The 18253-nt window shown below is 41.2% G+C and overlaps 2 protein-coding genes and 1 long non-coding RNA gene across 3 annotated transcripts in view; 2 read left to right on the top strand and 1 right to left on the bottom strand.

Annotated features, from left to right (window-relative positions):
* The window catches only part of LOC114790717 (uncharacterized), a 39694-nt gene extending 37685 nt beyond the window's left edge, over positions 1-2009 (top strand). The window contains exon 3 of the long non-coding RNA XR_003749862.1: positions 1213-2009. This is a non-coding gene — a long non-coding RNA (uncharacterized LOC114790717). The remainder of the gene's footprint in view (positions 1-1212) is intronic.
* Positions 2010-3782: 1773 nt separating this feature from the next.
* On the top strand, positions 3783-9229 carry nrsn1 (neurensin 1). Its single transcript, XM_028982038.1, has 3 exons — positions 3783-3882; positions 4497-4703; positions 6500-9229. Exons 2-3 carry the CDS (start codon positions 4506-4508, stop codon positions 6899-6901), a joined length of 600 nt encoding a protein of 199 aa, XP_028837871.1. The 5' UTR covers positions 3783-3882; positions 4497-4505; the 3' UTR covers positions 6902-9229.
* LOC114791302 (doublecortin domain-containing protein 2-like) lies at positions 8472-14748 on the bottom strand. Its single transcript, XM_028982037.1, has 9 exons — positions 14233-14748; positions 13430-13481; positions 12662-12738; positions 12451-12585; positions 11292-11441; positions 10712-10772; positions 10409-10595; positions 9429-9499; positions 8472-9278 (listed from the first exon to the last, which is right to left on the bottom strand). The coding sequence occupies exons 1-9, from the start codon at positions 14517-14519 to the stop codon at positions 8844-8846; spliced, it is 1455 nt and encodes a 484-aa protein (XP_028837870.1). The 5' UTR covers positions 14520-14748; the 3' UTR covers positions 8472-8843.
* Between the last annotated feature and the right edge of the window lie 3505 nt (positions 14749-18253).

The raw sequence follows: 18253 nt of genomic DNA, 5'->3' as shown, positions 1-18253 counted from the left end.
TGCGGAGGACTGTCTTGGCTTGAATAATTAATGTATTAATGAGAGATTGTGATAAAGACCAAAGTTGTTAGTGGGGGGCTTTTATTTATGCTGAAAGCCACATGGGTAGGAATTTTTTTCTGCATGATTCTTCATCTGCAATTTAATTCCTTTATATGAACCACAAGGAAATATGCTTCATGTTCAGGTTATATATTGACATTATTTTTAGTGCTCGTTATAAAAATGGATGTGGTGATTCCCACATGTTTTAGTATAGGTGTTAACATATTTAACTCATTCCCATTCACATCCTCTCTCTGTATCACTGGTGGTCCTCTGAAAAGACAGCAAGGGGCCCTGATTGATGGCAAATTGCAATGACCAAGTCGCAGCCAAAAATCCTGCTGAGAGCCACAAATGATAGCAGGGGACGGCAGAAACCGCAGTCTCCTCGGAGGCTCCCCCTCGGCCCGGCCGCTCCGTTCATAACTCATACAGTCTCCACATTACTGTGGGATGATGTGAGGTACCATGCTCTGTACGGTTCCCCAGCCAGGCATGGGCTGCGCAGTGCACGTGGGATCCATGCAGAGCTGGCTGAGGAGAGTTAGTGGAACAGGAGTAATGGGGGGGGGGGGTATATATACTCGTTACTCCTTCTCACGGCACCGACTGCATTTTCACGCTAATTGTCATGATGTCAGTCTGTGGTTCGCAGCACTTTTACAAACATATGGGAATGAAAAGAAATAAGATTCCCAGGCTAAGAGTTATTGCTTATGGCATCTTAAAATACGATTTGCTTTTCTGATTGATAGCAGTGTAGCCTGTATGCACCAAACAGCTTTTAAATTGTCTGCAATCGAGGTTGAGTAAACTCAAGTAAACTCAATTTTATAAGTATAAAATTGGCTTGATTAAATATTTTACTGCTGAAACTTACAGTCCCTATTTTCCTTTTATAGACAGAATGTTCAATTGTCATCACACTTTTTTAAAAGCTTAATTCTAGAAAATAGGATGCTGTGTATACTTTTTTACTCTAACAGGGTCATCAGCTTACAAACAAACTTCTTGGAGCCCCTGAGGCTGCGTACTGAGTTTCTTTTACCTTTAAAAAACGGAATGTGTTGGAAACCTTCCACCTTATTTCTCTCCCTCTCATGTAAATTTAAATACCATTAAAGGACTTGCAATATTTGATGAAAGTACCATGTTTTTGTCTTTCAGATTCCCAAAATGCCACACCAAGCTGTGTCAACCCAGCAGAGCAGCCAGGATGGCCAGAGAGGAGGACACTGAAGCACAGTGAGCTCAGCTCACGTCTGGTGTGAGCTGTGCTGAGTCAGAAGGAAGCACATCCCTCTGCAGAGCCCAGGATTCTGCCCCAGAGGCTTCCATAAACAATGACCCACTTGAGACAAGAAGCCAGACAAAGGCCAGTTTTCAGGGCTCTTCCAATGTTCTGCCGGTCCCGGAGTGTTGAGCCACGTCGAACTTTGACCCACAACCCCTCCTCACCTCACCCCAGACTTTGTTTTCTAAGATGACCTCTGGTTCCCATAGCGCCTCCTATCCCTCATATTCTGGGTGACCAGGAACAGAGGAGCAGGTGATTCATTCCCATTCACAGAACGTGCTGTGTTTCCAAAAATGCTTTTGTAAAAGGATGCATACAGCATGTGAAGTAATGTATGCAATGTCTGTTCATCTGTTTGCAGTGTAATATACACCATATACACCATATACACCAGAAATTTGGGCCCAGTTTGTATAACTGGTATACACACTAACATTAAAAAGATTAGGGTCATTTAGAAATGTCTGTTTTTCATGAAAAATTGGTTAGAATGGATATGTGTTGTGATCAACTTGATGTTTGACAATTTTTTTTTCAAAACTGAGGATATTTCTAAATGATCCTAAACTTTTGAACTATTATATATATAAAATATACACTTCCCTTTTCAAAATTATGAATGACTGGTGTTGACGTGAAATCATTTTCAGCTACATATATGTGTGTGTGTGTGTGTGTGTGTGTGTGTGTGTGTGTGTGTGTGTGTGTGTGTGTGTGTATATATATATATATATATATATATATATATATATATATATAAATGTCTGTATGTAAAATAATATACAATGTTAGATGTAAAGATGAAAGATAGTGTATGTTATTTTACCTTGACTCAAATAAATCTTATTTGTTGCTTTTTCTATTTTAAATCCATAAATCAAAAATTGGTCTTCTTTTCATGCAATATATATTTCAATCCTCTGCTCATTTAATCAAATCCAGCTTCAGCCTAATGCCTTGTCCTCCATGGGGGTTGAAAACAATGCAGTGTGAAGTTATGGTTTCTCAGAGCTACACTCCAGGAATATTGTTAATGAAATAAGTGAAACTGACTTCCATGGCAGATTCAAGGAACCTGCAGGATGAATTGCCTTCAGAGTGCCTGATGAAAGTGTTTACAGGGGAAATTATGCATCTGCACAAGAGCATTGGCACATTATATATTCAAACATTCACTTGAAGTGACTCAGTTGAATATCAAATCAAATTTAGCTTCGATTTATGATAAAGGTTTTTATAATTTTATATAAAATGAAAGTAATTGGATGAAATTCTTAGTTAAATTTGCAGATTAAATGACATTTTCATCATTTAAAGAATGTGAAATATGTATTTTTATAAAAGTATATGCCTTGGTTTTTGTATGTATTTGTAGAACCAAAAGTATCTCCTAGCTGAAAACAGTAAGAGCAACACAGATGAGTGTTTTGCTTGCTTCTTATAGATAAGATTACGTCATGGTTAACAGCAAGTCAGAACTGTCCTTTAACTTCACACCCACTGCAATGTATGTACAACAGCGCCATCTACGGATCACCAACGGTATCGCGGTTCGCAAATGACTGCAATGAAGCTATAATGTAGCTATGTCTGGGTTTCTACATGAGCTCCATCAGCAAAGGGCCAACACCTGGCAGATCACTTCCGAAGCCCATCCCAGGACGTTGGGTACAGGGGACAGACTCACCCGGGACACACACACCCTTCACTCACACCCATGGCCAATCACCTCTACCATTAAAGAACATAGAGAACCTTTACAAGCTGCTTATAAGGCAGACACATGGAATACGGATGTCACTATGCCACTGATCAACATCGTTGGCACTTTTACGTCCGCTTTTAACAGTGCAAAATGATCCCAGTGGCAGTGGTGGCGGATGCATAACCGGTTGTTCAAATCTCGAATCACCAAGGTGCAAGGGAGGTCCCACTAAGCAAGGCACCTTGCCCACACATTTGATGAAAATTCTCAGTATACAGTCTGTCTTCACAATTTTTTATTGATAGGTTGGCGCCACCTTCTGGTTCATTGCAGTCATTACAAGGAAGCCGGAAAACCTAAATCTAGGTTTTTAAAACTAAGATCTGCATAATGTATGGCGTGTTCATGAGCATGTATTTGATTTGCAGAAAGAAAAAATGCGGGAAATATCAAATAAAATGTTTTTCTGTACAATTGTTTATTGGTTATAAATACGAATACCAGTGAAGACCCACTATTACTAAATAAAAGCAATAACCCACTCGAGACATAAATAAAGGTTTAATGATGTTCGTAATGACAAATAATGCCATTCTCTTAAATCTAATTTGCAGTTAGTAATCAATACAGTAACGTCCGTACAGTATTATTTAATTGCTGGTACCATCATCCTCTCACTGTTGCCACGGCGACCTTCTCGCTGAACGAACAACGGCGGCGCATGCGCACTAGTGGCGACGCGCATCAGCGTCAACAGTCAGAAGGATCTGGGGTCAGGAGACAGGGGACCGCAGCAGGAAGAGGACAGTCTGACCTCGCTTCAGCTCTACGACAGGTATGTGCGTGTGATTTCGGTGTTCGGTCGAACGTCCCATTGCATGTCTGGAACGTAATGTCGCGCAGAGCGAGCCGCAGAGAGCAGATGCGCGGCTGTGACCTTAAGGCTTTGACCGAGCACTGAATTTCTAATAATGCATTTATTATAGTTATCATTATAGTTATAATATAGTTATATTCATAACTCTGAAACGTTTTTTTTTTTTTTTTGGTGTCATCGGGCTTTTTTGGCAAATGACAGGATCGTGATCATCGTGTCATTTAATCTCCCTTGATAATTTTTAAGCAAACACTTTAGGCCGCATGGCCATGCCTTCAATTAATTGATCAAATATACCTATACGTTCATTTCATATATATATTTAGTGACATGAAAAATTATATCAGCATACACATCAGCAGCTATACAACACATCCCCCATACAGCTACAGACTGATGAAACATTTATTACTGTCACCTGTATGTGGCTTCATCTTTACCTCTTATTTCAGCAAATTGCGTTGAATTTTATGACTCCTAACAATGTCTTGTTAAAAAAAATGAACTGTTGGGTGACGAGTTGTGCTGCTTTGTAATGACTGTGCATTGTGTTGTGTCCTTGTACGTTTCAGATGTGAAGGATGTCTTCTTGTTCTGAGTTCTGCGGGTCAGAGTTCGCTGAGCATAATCCTGGTGCGGTCAGCAGCAGCTACCAGCGATATGGCGTGCGCTCCTACCTGCACCAGTTCTATGAAGAATGCACAGGATCCTTCTGGGAGCTGGACGAAGAATTTCACATGAAAAAGTCACCAAGCTGGTGGACCTCTGTCCTGTGGAAGGTGGGTTGCCTGTGTGTGAGACTTTACTTTCTGCGGGTAGAGCAGTGGCAGACAATAAAAAAGTGCTAAAAGGGATAAAAAGACTTGATAAAAAATTGTAGATCTACAAAACAGATTCATAATTTATGCTTCAAGAAGTTAATGTTATGTATGTGCTGCTGTTTAGATGTAGATGTGGAAACTGAGACAGTGATGGAAGAAGTGATGGTGGTGATGACGCTTCATCTAATTAGCATTTATTTTTTTAATTTTAGGGTTCAAGAACTTTGGGCAAAAAAAAAAAGTTAATAAAAAGTGCCGCCTGGTCACACTCCATAACAATAGGTGTCGATAATCCCCTTTGATGCAAGATGACACCCTCCGTTTCATACGATGGAAGAACCTTATGCTAATTAAGCATGGCGAACCGTATCTACGACGCAGACTTTTAATAGATTGGTATTGAATTTTTAACAGTACTACTGAAGAGTTTTGTTTTTTATTCAAATGCAGCAAACTGAGCATAGCCACTTGATGGTCATTTTTGTTCGTCATTAGGTTTATTGTCTTTTGTGTTGGCATACTACTGTGATTTTCTATTTTATTATAAATTTAAGGGTTGTGACTTGTCATTAAGGGGTGATTGTGGGTCCCAAATAGAGTTGCCAACTTTCTCAACCCCAAATGCGGGACACTTTGTTGCAGGTGCGTTGCGCCAAAGGATATACGCTTTTATTTCGATTTCAAGCACATTTAATTTTTGTATTAGGTATCAGTATTCCTGATACCAACCTGAATTTTACTTGGTCTCAGATTGAAAAGGATATGAGTGGTACAGCAGCTGCCCCTGTACAGATTCAGCCGCAGTGTAAAGACCACATTTGGAAGACAACTTTTGCACGTTGTAAGTCGCTCTGGATAAGGCCGTCTGCCAAATGCCTTAAATGTAAAGTTAAATGTACAACTGAAGCACTGAAAAGTGAAAGTGACATGATTGTCATTATGAAATACAGCACAGCACACAGTGACACAATGAAATGTGTCCTCTGCTTTGACCCATCACCCTTAGTGAGCAGTGGGCAGCCATGAGAGGTGCCCAGGGAGCAGTGTGGGGGGACGGTGCCCTGTGGCACCTTGACAGATCAGGGATTCGAACTGGCAGATCTGATTACGGGGCTGCTTCCTTAACCGCTAGGCCACCACTGCCCCACCCCTGCCCACTGCATTATGGGGTCTGTAGTTTCAACCCTTCATAATAATACATCTATTTAAAGGGATCTCGGAGGATGTCCCTGAAACAGGACATAATTCATAGCAACATTTGCACGAGTTTTGCAATGCTTACAGTAGTCTCTCAGTAGACTTACAGTAGACAAACCAAAATCATTTCAGGATGTTCCGGGCAATTCGGCACTGTTGGCAACCCTAGTCCCAAAGTCAGACCAGTTGAGATCCACTGCTTTTTGCTTAGCAGTAGTATTAGCCCTTAGGTCATTTCCCTAAAACCTTATGAACTCTAAACTAAAAATGAATTTAAATATAAAACACTTTGGCTTGGAAGCAGACGTTAGAACTGAACATTGAATGAAATGTTCTTTGAAAGTCTTTGTTCATTAACACAGTCAGGATGTCTGGCAACTTGATGATTCACTATCAGTGATTGTGCTGAACCCATAATGCAAAAAGTAATTTTAGATAGTAGGACAGAGATACCATGGTGCAACTCTAAATGTTCATGAATTGTGCATCATGTTTTCCTCTCGTCTCATTTCTTATGTTTTTTTATCCTCTCAACCCGTCCCCGCCACCATCGCCAGGTCTGCCTTGCTTTTGGTGGCCTGCTCATGTTGGCAGGCCTGGTGATTCTTTTTGTAGGTTATGGAACGCCGCCTCAAATCGAGACCTTTGGTGAAGATGAGCTGCTGTTTGTGGATGGCCGAGCCGTGCATTTCAACCGGGCGCTGGATGCTTACAAGCTGGCAGGCGCTGTGCTCTTCTGTGTGGGTGGCAGTGGGATAGCAGTGGGCCTCCTGTTGGGAGCCTTCACCCAGGGACACTATTTGAAGGAGGAAAGGCATCTCCAGCAGCGCTTTAAGGAACGCTTGGCTGAGCTGCAGTCCTTCATCCAGCCGGTAACCCAGACACCCACACCGGGTGAGGGGAGGGTTCCCGTCACGCTGTCCAAGGTGCAGAATGTCCAGCCCTGCTCAGACAGCTGATAATGCCCACGCCAGAGATAGATCAGACCATCAGCTGCTTTAAAATGTAAAAGCAAAGGTAGATAATGCAGTATGTAGTCCCTGGAGTGTGGTAGCTGCATTACGTAACATGTACGTTTATGTTATGCACACACATACATGTAAAAGGCAAATTGGTTACTCAAGCACATTTCTGCCAGAGACCTACTGTAAAATGTGTGCCACTCGGAGGGGAGTGCTGAGTTTGCCTGGTTGTCAGAAATTCATATTCAATTTGGTTGCAGTATAATTTAAAAGGGGTTCAATTCTTTTCTGTCATTGATACAGAGCTGTATTTATTTCTGAGAAACACGTAAAGGGACGTGAAGCACATTCTTCATCCAGGGCAAGACTGTCCATGAAAAAGAAAAACACAATTAGTCACAAAACACTGTTCTGAATCCCAAAGTCATGGAAAACAGTATATTCATTATATTTATAAGTCTAGTGACAGATTGCTCTGTGTGGGAAGTCAGTCAGATCATGACCATGATGACAGTAGGTCATATTGCATAGCAGTAGGTGTCTATATTATAAATAAAATGTGAGCCTTCCTCACAGTATAGCCCACAAAAAATATGTAGAGAAGCAATGTTTTAAAAAATGCAGACCACAGCATAGCCTGCGTCATCTCAGTATTTATGAGCAGCTGAAGCAGACACTACAGATTCCACCACCACACAGACCACACACCTACAAGGCTTTGGCTTTAGTTACGACAAATACAGGAGGACTCCTCAGTAAGAACTGCTGTGTTAAAAGACCACCCAATATTTGGAGGGTGTGACAGAAGTGCAGTGCAGGTAAAAAAAAATAAAAAATCTTGAGCGATCATTTTTTTGGTAACTACAGAGCTGGCTGAGGCAATACTATAAATCAATGGGCAGGACATTTGGTCAAATTTTACTCCCCATGGTGCAGTTGTAAAATTGTAAAGTAACCTCTGTATACTTTAACACTCCATGTAAAATGTTCAAGTTCAATTAAAAACAAGAACCTGAGTACTGAGTAGGAAAATTAGCAAAAGCTCAACATATTTCTTTTATTTTTCTGCTACCAATTTTTATTTGCGTTTAAATTAAGTTTCACTGCATACAGTTTATTTAGGATTTATTTTTGGGGCATTTCATAGACACTTAACACTGGATTTAACCCTGAACCACTTTGAAACATTTCCTGAAACTTCAATAAAACAATACAATTTGACTATTATGAACATGAATTTGTCAAGAGGTGAACAGAAAATGTACAGTGACATGGTAATTATACTTCGGGTTTTGTTTAACTTATTGTGTCCTCTTTTCTGTAACTACAAACAGTAATCTTTTCTGTTACATATAACATGTCTTCTCTACATCTCTCAAAAGACTAAGTGTTGTTCTGTTAACAGATAAAGCAGATAATTATTATTTGCTCTATATATGATCAGTCAATAATCTTGCTATTTTAGCATTTGTATATATTTATTTATGAATATATTGATTTGAAAGTTGAGAGTTCTTGATGTATTGTAAGAATTCTGTAATTCAGAGAGAAATGTTTAAACAATCCATAACATTAAATCATTTTGACTTTATTGATCTCCACTAGGGGAAAACAAAATAATCTGAATCATACACAACATATGTTTGTTCTTATGTAACAATATATGAATACACAGCCAACAGCACAGGCATAATAAATGTTAACATATACTATGATATATAAAAATAAAGGTTCTCTGTTCAACTCACACAGGCCACATGCAAATGGAATGGTTTAACTAATTTAAACAAGCTGGTATCACTAATTTACATTATAATTTGGTAACGTATCACTCCATGGCCATTTAAAAAAGAAAGTTTTCTGGAAATTGTTTATTACTGGTCTAATCAGCATTTGCACTACTGTCTGCATCTGCATATCGTCTTACATTTAACCCATTCTACTCCTCTGCACCCCCTGCATCACCTGGCCCCTTACCATCACCTTCTGTACCCCCCTGGTCCTCTGAGTTCTCCCCATTTTCCACAACTGTGTTTGTCCCTTCACTCTCCACTACTTCCTTGTTTCCTGCTTCTGCTTCCTCTTGTTCTGCTTCCTCTTGTTCCGCTTCCTCTTGTTCTGCTTCCTCTGCCTTCTCATGGGTTTCTTCTGATTTGTCAGTCTGATCTGGACCAGTGTGCTCTCCTTTACCCTCATCTTCCCCTGTCTCTTCATGATGATTCTCTTTAGTTTCTTCCTCACTTTCGTCCATCTCTTGTGTATTACTCGCAACTCCTACTGCGTCCTCAGTGGTGGCCTCTTCTGCGGTTTCAGGTGTGCTTGGCTTTTCTTCACCAATGTCCCCCAATGAATGCCCCCCATTCTCATGTGGTGTCTAAATGATGAAAAAATAATAGCAGATAACACATTTTAACATTTGAACTTCTTTATGTTTCAATAGACCATGAAAAATTAAGAATTTAAATGCCTGATTTCATGAACTTGTATTGCATGTAACAGTGTAAGTCTAACCAGCAAAACCAACCTCTTCAGTCAGATTCTCTTCGGTCTGATGCAGGTGGGCATTAGCATCATCATCATTCTGTGCATCGTCATCTGTTTTAGAAAGAAAGTCTGCATAGTAGCACGCTATTGCGGTCCATTGGCTAATTCTGATTATTGTGCACAACCAATTACTTACACAAGCAAAATTATATATACCTTTATTCCACACTGGTTTTATTCGAATCATTCAAATTGCTGAAACCTATGATTTAATTTGTCAGAGGAATAATTGTGTGATGAATGAGCTGCAGGTAAATGGAGCAGAGGACCAGCAAAGAATAGCCATCTGTATAATAGAGAATTCCTGCTACCAAGTTTCCCTGCCCTTCTCATACATATGCATTTCAGATATATAGTGCCCTGTCGATGAGGGGATGTTCCATTAATAATAAAGTGAAAAATAAATAAATGGCTTCAGCTGTGCACAGGACCCACAGTGACGCTGTGTACTGTTTACCTTATCACCATGGAGAAACTAATGGAGCACATATATGCCATCTGGTTACAAACCCCACCCCGTCGAAGTGATTGATTTCAGGAGCTTGTTCAACCTATGCTGTCTAAAATCAGTGGGGAATTCTGGGGAGAATTTAATAATGTTTATTAATAATGTTTAATAATATTTCTTTTACTCCAGGGAAACATAGAAATCTTCATAGTCATACAAATGTAAGAAATTACCTTTAATGATATAAATAATATTTTTTAAATAAAAGTATTCATCAGAAAATACATAAACAGGGATGCTGAGCCTGTACCGATGTACAGCAGTGCAACCCTATTAGTAACAGCACAACCATCAAGGGAATACATATGTTCCACATTATACGAGTGTTGTCGTGTCTGTGATTATAGGTAAAAGTACAAATTAAGTAAAAGAAAAACAAAACCCAACATCAAATATATTAAATGCAATGCACTGCCATGTAAGCTTTCAACATTTGAAATCTGTGCTGTTACCTTTTTCCTCTGCCTCTAGAGATGCAGTGAGGCCACTTCTCTTCTTCCTGAGTGTCATAAGTCGGGCCTGAGAGAATTCTCTTACAATGGAGAATGAGTTTTCTTTGGTTCTTTGTGTCGAGGGACTAGCCTTGAAGTCGTTCTCCTCGCTACAGGTCCCCTCTGACTTGCTATGTTGGCTACTTGACTGGGGAGGGGCAATCGAGAACATTCGAGTTAAAACAAAAACCTAGAGAGTGTTAACACCCAAGTCCATATCATAATCTGAGAGAAAATCCTATATGCAATTGCCTTTCCACTTACTGTACGTGCATTTCCATTTTGTTTCCTACTGTAGATTGGTGGTAGTGACACAGCTTTTGTTCTTGAGAAAAAGACAAAGAATAAATGTACAATTTATGTGTTCTTCCAATGACCAGATTCACAGTGTGATGATTTTTCAGTCTCACCACAGTCAATTATCTGCTCACAAATGTGTACTTAGTTTATTCACTATGAACAACAGACTGAATGCAAACAACAATCAGTAGTAACTGACTCTTTAGAGAATAAAAATGTCTACCTTATTTAAGAATAACTACAACAGAGGGAATAAAATGATTGTATTCATAGTTGGGGTCCTAGTAAACCAGAACCGATTACTTCATTGAAGGTAACATAAAAGTACGTTGTAAGTTGCTCTTCATATGGATGCCAGCCAAATGCCACAAATAATGTTGTAATTTTAGTTTTATAGTTGTCAAGTGGATAAATATTTACGGCAGTGCACCACCTACTCACATGGCAAAAGCCTTTATCTTAGCACTATTATTAAAGCAGTGTCATACACTGAAAGCCATCAGAATGAGAAGCGACAAAAGGAGTAATACTAAAGCCATCTTACCCATAAAACTTCTTAATTCCAATGGATCTAGTGAACAAAATATCACTGTATGGAAGCTTTTTCAGCTTTTCTCTCCCAACAGCTACATAAAACTGCCCTTTTTCGAGTTCATTTCCATCAGTGACTGGTGCGCCATCAAACGTATACAGTCTGCCAAAACATGAACAAAGTGTTTCATTGACAAGAACATACAGTATATCAAATGGTTTTATCATAAAGTTTTATATTAGTTGATAACAATAATTAAGCTTAAATAATGAAAATGGTCGAAAATGCTTTTAATGTACAATGTGCAACATTTTGCAATCTGGATAATACAGTTTTTACAACTTTTTACTTCTGAGTACTGATATTTACTGACGCTAGCGTGCTAATCAGGTATTAAGCGTGTCGCTGATGTCGTGTAATACCACTGAGCACCTGAGGGGGCAACAGCGGGTTCCTGCAGTTTAGCAGAAGCAGCGAATTCTAACCTAGTCAATGAGCCAAATCAACCCTGTCACTGGCTCTCCCTCTTGTGCCTCAACTTCTCTCATCACTTCTCAGTATTTTTTCCCCGTTTCAAAGAATGTAAACCTGGTCATTAGTTTAACAATAACCAAAAGAAACAGTTAGTACACGATAAACCTGTGCTGTTACATTAACCAATTTCTACCTCAGCAGCTGGATTTACCAGAGTGAGTGAAAACGAAGTGATTGTCACTTGTGATACACAGCAGGTGCACACAGTGAAATTTGTCCTCTGCATTTAACCCATCACCCTGAGTGAGCAGTGGGCAGCCATGACAGGCGCCCCGGGAGCAGTGTGTGGGGATGGTGCTTTGCTCAGTGGCACCTCAGTGGCACCTTGGTGGATCGGGATTCGAACCGGCAACCTTCTGATTACGGGGCCGCTTCCTTAACCGCTAGGCCACCGCTGCCCATAAATAAGCAGATAAGCTCCTGAATAAAAAGATCTGAGTAATTCATTGGGCAGTCTCTGCAAGTATAGTTTTCTTATGATAGATGTGGACAGTTTTCTGGAAAAATACTGTCTCCTGCTGGATGGAGTAAAAATGTGTAAAAATAGCACATTGCACCTTTAAAGGCAATTCAACTTCTGGGTGAATTCTGAGGAAACTGGGTGCTTTTTGTATGTGTGTGTTATTCATGTTTTCACCTTCGGACACCTCCGAGAATCTTTAAGCCCATTTTCTCTGTAATCATCTCCAGAATGCGATCAAACTTTCCGAGCACTCGATGGGGGATCAGAAGCCTGGCAGCGGGATTTAATATATCTCCATTTGCAACTACACTGGAAGAGGATGACAGTGTTAGCAATTATCCTTACTTACCATTTATTTTACAGCATTTATGTTCAAGCAACTTACAAAATGGCACAAGGCTCTTTGATGGGTTTCAGAAACCTTGGTGAGACAACAATATGATTTTGTGGCACAGTTTTAGCCTGTAAAGCAAACAATAATTAAGAAAAAAAAATGAAGCAATGATGTCTTATCACAAGGGTGGTCGTGTCTCTCCACTAGTGACTCCACTAACGACCCTCCACTAGTCAAAATCAAAGTCAATGTCAAAGTCAACTTTATCGTCATCTCTTCATATGCGAGTACACAGAGACGAGATTGCGAAGCTTCAAGGATTCACGGTGTGAAGAAATTGCAAATGGAACAACACAAAACCTGACAAAGGACCCGTAATATAATGCTGGTCAAGACAAACTAGACAAACCAGGCAGACAAGCAGCAGCAATATAATATATCTGTGTATGGACATATTTAGTATATAGTGTATGTGGTGTATGATATGCTATGATAATAATTATGGTAATATTAAATCATTATTATGATAATAATAATAATAATAATAATAACATAGCATCACAGTGTGAGGTAGTAAGAGATTAAAGTGCAGGGTGCAATACTTCACTACAGGTACAGTACAATCCATCTATCTTCTTTCAGTGTTTCATGTCTTCTGAGATTTATCAAGGAAGCCGGGTCTGTGTGTCAGGGTTCTTCAACTCCAGGCCTTGTCTTCAGTTGCTGCCCCTCAGGTGTGTGGCTGCCGAGGCCTCACATCCGAATCTCAGGTAGGGGGCAACTTGGCAAGGCCTGAGTTGAAGAGCGCTGTATTCTCACCTGTCCACTGCGTAGGAGCATCCTTTTCTTTCTGCTTCCAATCTGCTTATAACTGCAAACAAAAGCATATTGGTGCAAACATTACAGTTATGATGTTTAAAAGTGGAGTCATTTGTAAATGTGATGAGCAGCAAGCACAGCACACAGTGCACGCAACTAAATTATCACCCATAACCATGACAATCACCATAACCCTCACCCATAACTATCACCCATAACCATAACTATCACCATAACAATAACCCATAACCATAACCCTCACCCATAACCATAACTATTACCATAACCATCACCTATAAACTCCAGGTCACTGTTCAAAAGCAGGTTACGATGGTTATGGGTGATGTTATGGGTGATGGTTATGTTACGGGTGATAGTTATTGTGATGGTTATGGGTGATGGTTAATAACCATCACCATAACTATCACCCACAATCATAACTGTCACCATAACCATCACCACAATCATCACCATAACCATCACCAGGTCACTCCAGGTCAATGTTCAAAAGCAGGTTATCATGGTTATTGTTATGTGTGGTATGTTATGGTGATGCTTATGGTGATAGTTAGATAACCATCACCATAACTATCACCCATAACCATCACCACAACCATCACCAATAACCATCACCCATAACCATAACTATCACCATAACCATCACCCATAAACTCCCGGTCAATGTTCAAAAGCAGGCTGCGTCATATCAGATGAAAACACATTTTGATATGTCAAGCATCAAATGCAAAAACCAATCAACCAATGAATCGATCTCCAGGATGCCGGTTGGAGAAGGCGCTTACTCCAGCTTCTTGAACCTCTCCTGTCCGGCCGCGACGTACTGCTCGCCGCTCCGCAGGAGGTCCAGCTGGTCCACACGGTGTCCCGCCCGCGGGGTGTAGATGTTCCTCACGGCGCCGAACGGGGCCCGGACCCCGCTGGTCACCTCCCTGAGGAACGTCTCGAAGTTGGACACCCTCTTCTCGTTGATCACCAGGCGCCGCGCTTCGTAGTGGGGGTCTCCGTTCCGGAAGAGAAACACGTTCTTCACCGCCGGCTGCGAGAGGAAGTTCGGCCTCTCGGTGCTCATCGCGAACTTCTTCAAACGACCAATTTCCTACAGCGCGTCTTCATCGCGTCGCCCTCGGATCGGTGTTGTTTCCAGTCGTTCCTATAGAGACCCCGCCGTCACCCCCGGGGCGTCCCGCTGCTCTCCCTGTCTCCCTGTCCCTGTCCTGTCCAGACCCGCGATCCGCTGAAATACTGATGACGGTGGTGATGGACGAAGTGAGCGTCCACGGGACAGCACGACGTCTCGATATGCCTCGAAATCAGAGGAATGGGAAGAAACCTCGCAGGACTTTTAATTGGGCGTCAGGGACTTAAAACGTCCCCTCAGCCTGCAAACATGTTTGTTTCAAGAGGCCTACTGCATGACAACAAGCGCCCAAACGATCACCTAAACTTTCCTATACAGATCATTCCGGCATCACACTCACAGTCAGCCTGAATTCTACTCATATCAACACACAGCCAGAAAATACTGCACTACACTGCAGCACAGCGCACGGTGACACAACAAAATGTGTCCTCTGCATTTAACCATCACCCTTGGTGGCCAGTGGGCAGCCATGACAGGCGCCCGGGGGCAGTGTGTGCTTTGCTCAGTGGCACATCAGCGGATTGGGACTCGAACCAGAAACCTTCTGATTACGGGGCCGGGCCGCTTCCTTACTCTCTAGGCCACAACTGCCCCACCAATTGTTCCATAATTTTTCTTTTGTACCTGTGCTTCGCACAATGCGATGCAGTGAGATTTGCACATGCCGGGCTTAACCTAGATACCTTGTGCAGTGTCACGATCCGGTCCGAAAAGGGGTTACCCCGGTCCGGAATCCGGAGCGGAGTTTCATTGTTGTCATGTGAAATGTTCCCTAATCGTTTTCACCTGTGTCAATTGTATAAAGCTGCGCTGTTCTCTGTCAGGTCTTTAACGTTATGTTCCGTGTTCACCAATGTCAACGTCTCGGATGTCCCCCCTGCCCCGTGAGTCACCATTAAACTCCTGTTTCGTGATGTCAGGTGATAGCGTCCTTCATTCCTCGTCACTCTTCGTCCTCCTCTCCGTGCACCCGCCTCGTCATGCCCGCATGGACGTGACATGCAGGGCACTGGCCCACCATCGGTTTCCCCCACGCCTCTCGCTCACACATATACGATTACAGAGGCCAGGCAGGACGGAGAGCTAAACTCCTTTATTTATTAAATGTACTTCTTACAGGGACCATGCCCCAAATACGAAAGACAACGACCAGGCTGGGGCCCTACTACAGTGGGATCTACCTTCACTAAAACTGCGCAGGACTTTACTTCTCAATCAGCTAAATAATCAGTCTGATGATTCATGACAAACTTCCTGATACTAATGAGATGTGGGCATACAGCTGGAGAGATGCGTAATGACCACAGGATGGCGCCAAAAGACACACAGGGAGCATGATGTGTGTTTTACAGGCCATGTCCTAAATTGAGCATACAAGACTGTCTTACCGTGACCGATTTACCACCTTCAAAAACCACCGATCAACGATCCAACGGTCCCATTACTTATATAAAAATATATATACACTGTGCCTCCTACTGTAATGCTCAACCTACTTGTGGGCCATTTCGTCCCGGAAGACACAATGTTGTGTGTTGCATTAAGCAATTTCAGATTTATCCAGCCTCAGCAGAAACACGGAACGATCCGTAATTGCTGCAGGTTATTGGACGTCTGCAGTATTGGCTTTGCTTATGCTCTGTGTGCAGGTGAAATCGTTCCATAATTGAGCTTCACTGACAGCACTTGTGCCAATGGACCACCATCTTAAGGAGGGCAGCAGAAACCCAACAACTGAGAAGAGCAGAGGAAACGAAAGATCGTGCTGGTATAACACACGTAAACACACATTTCACAAGCTAATGCAAACAATGTTATGCTGTGTGTTTAAACAATTATAGTAACATATAATTATACAGTGGTATTTTCTTTCAGCTACAGCAATGCAATCCCTGAAATAATAGCAGCAATTACTGCACAAGTGCACCCTGTGCTGCCCTCAGCTTGTGTCTTTCTATCGTGTAAATGTGCCACGTACCTCCTGATCAACATCAATTGCAGGTCATAATTGAAAAATCAGTATTTGTATTGCCTTTCCTATTTTCATCGTTGCCCTTTTCTTGTCAATCATATGTGTTTGACTAGAATTTAATAAATGTCTTCTGGCCCTGCTGCTCGAGCCTTTCTGACAAATCACCGTGACAGGCCTCGGAGAGTGTTTCGGGTATTTCAGACTACCTCATAATGAACAGGCTGGATTCTGGATCATGGCTGTTATTTTCAAAAAAGGCCAAACCAATTACGTGGCTGCAAACTTGCTGGTGCCATGTGATTAAGTCCAAACCCGCCTTGGAGGTCTATTTTCTAAAATCCTTTCCTTGGTGATGGAAATTACATTATTAAACAGTTTGTACCAAATTGAGAATATTGAATATATTGAAAATTATTACTGTTCTTAAGTTGCTTTTTTCATGTATTTCTTCAACTCCACTTCATATCAAAATAAAATTTCTTACCCTTTTTACTCCACTGCATCGTGCACAATCCTGACTATATATTAAACAAATCATCAGCTTCTAATCAAAAGTGTCAGTATAGCAGATCATTGAGATAAGATCATCTTGACTTATTTGTTGCCTTATTTATGGCAAAAGAGATCTGAGGCAACAGAAAATTTATTCTGAATAGAACATATTCTTATATCGGCTTATCTGTAATTCTACACAAACTGCACACTACTACACGGGAACCATAACTGCGCACCAATGTTTCATGCAACTTTCATTATTATCATCTGCATGTCCATATGCTGATTTATTTATTTATTAAAGATATTTCTTACAGGGGCAGAGGTGGCCTAGTGGTTAAAGAAGCGGCCCTGTAATCCGAAGGTTGCCGGTTCGAATCCCAATCCGCCAAGGTGCCACTGAGCAAAGCACCGTCCCCCCACACTGCTCCCCGGGCACCTGTCATGGCTGCCCATTGCTCACTCAGGGTGATGAGTTAAAAGCAGAGGACACATTTTGTTGTGTCACCATGTGCAGTTGTGCAGTGTTTCACAATCACTTCATTTTCCAAATGTATTAATGACCCAAAGGAAATGATTTGTGCCCCTTTTAGCTACTGGCTCATTTCTTGCTCTGTTTGACTACTTTTTGTACCCTTGTCATGTGGAGTGTCAGTTTCTTCCAGCAATTCTATTTCTAGGCCCCACATTACAAACTGTGAGAAGCTTTGGCATTTGATCAGATGCGATCAGAAGTGATATACAGAATAAAAGAGGATCACTTCTGAGCTTCTGAGCAGCGGGGTATTAGCAGCGGGGTATTAGCCCAATTATACAACTGTTGTTAGGTCCTGGCACAATATGCCGCGACACATCCTCAGCATCCATATTCTGCAAACGTTCATCAACCTTTCATCAGGACAGCAGTGCAAGCACTTTCCCCCACAATATGCATAGAAACTTCAAGAAAATAATGTGGCTAGTCTTTCGAATTGTTTAATCGAAACATTTCATGCATACATAACACTTCATGAGACATGAAAATACACAACACACCAGGTATTTTTGACATTACATTTTAATAATTTTAAGGTGCCCCTTCATATAGTCTCATGTTTATTTCTAACATGATTGTAAGTCTGTACCCCAGAATTCTGCAACACTTTCCTTGGCTTTGACTGTATGAAGAATATTTTTTTTTAACCATAAATCTCTA

Source organism: Denticeps clupeoides, chromosome 5 (genome assembly GCF_900700375.1).
Source record: "Denticeps clupeoides chromosome 5, fDenClu1.1, whole genome shotgun sequence".
Taxonomy (NCBI): domain Eukaryota; kingdom Metazoa; phylum Chordata; class Actinopteri; order Clupeiformes; family Denticipitidae; genus Denticeps; species Denticeps clupeoides.
This window is presented reverse-complemented; position numbering and strand designations above follow the sequence as displayed.

Coding starts and splice junctions, on each gene's coding strand:
- nrsn1 (XM_028982038.1), top strand. CDS start 4,506: ATGTCTTCTTGTTCTGAGTTCTGCGGGTCAGAGTTCGCTGAGCATAAT. Junction 4,704..6,499: donor GGACCTCTGTCCTGTGGAAG/GTGGGTTGCCTG, acceptor CACCATCGCCAG/GTCTGCCTTGCTTTTGGTGG.
- LOC114791302 (XM_028982037.1), bottom strand. CDS start 14,519: ATGAGCACCGAGAGGCCGAACTTCCTCTCGCAGCCGGCGGTGAAGAAC. Junction 12,739..13,429: donor TGCTCCTACGCAGTGGACAG/GTGAGAATACAG, acceptor TTTGCTTTACAG/GCTAAAACTGTGCCACAAAA. Junction 10,773..11,291: donor GGAATTAAGAAGTTTTATGG/GTAAGATGGCTT, acceptor CTTTTTCTCAAG/AACAAAAGCTGTGTCACTAC.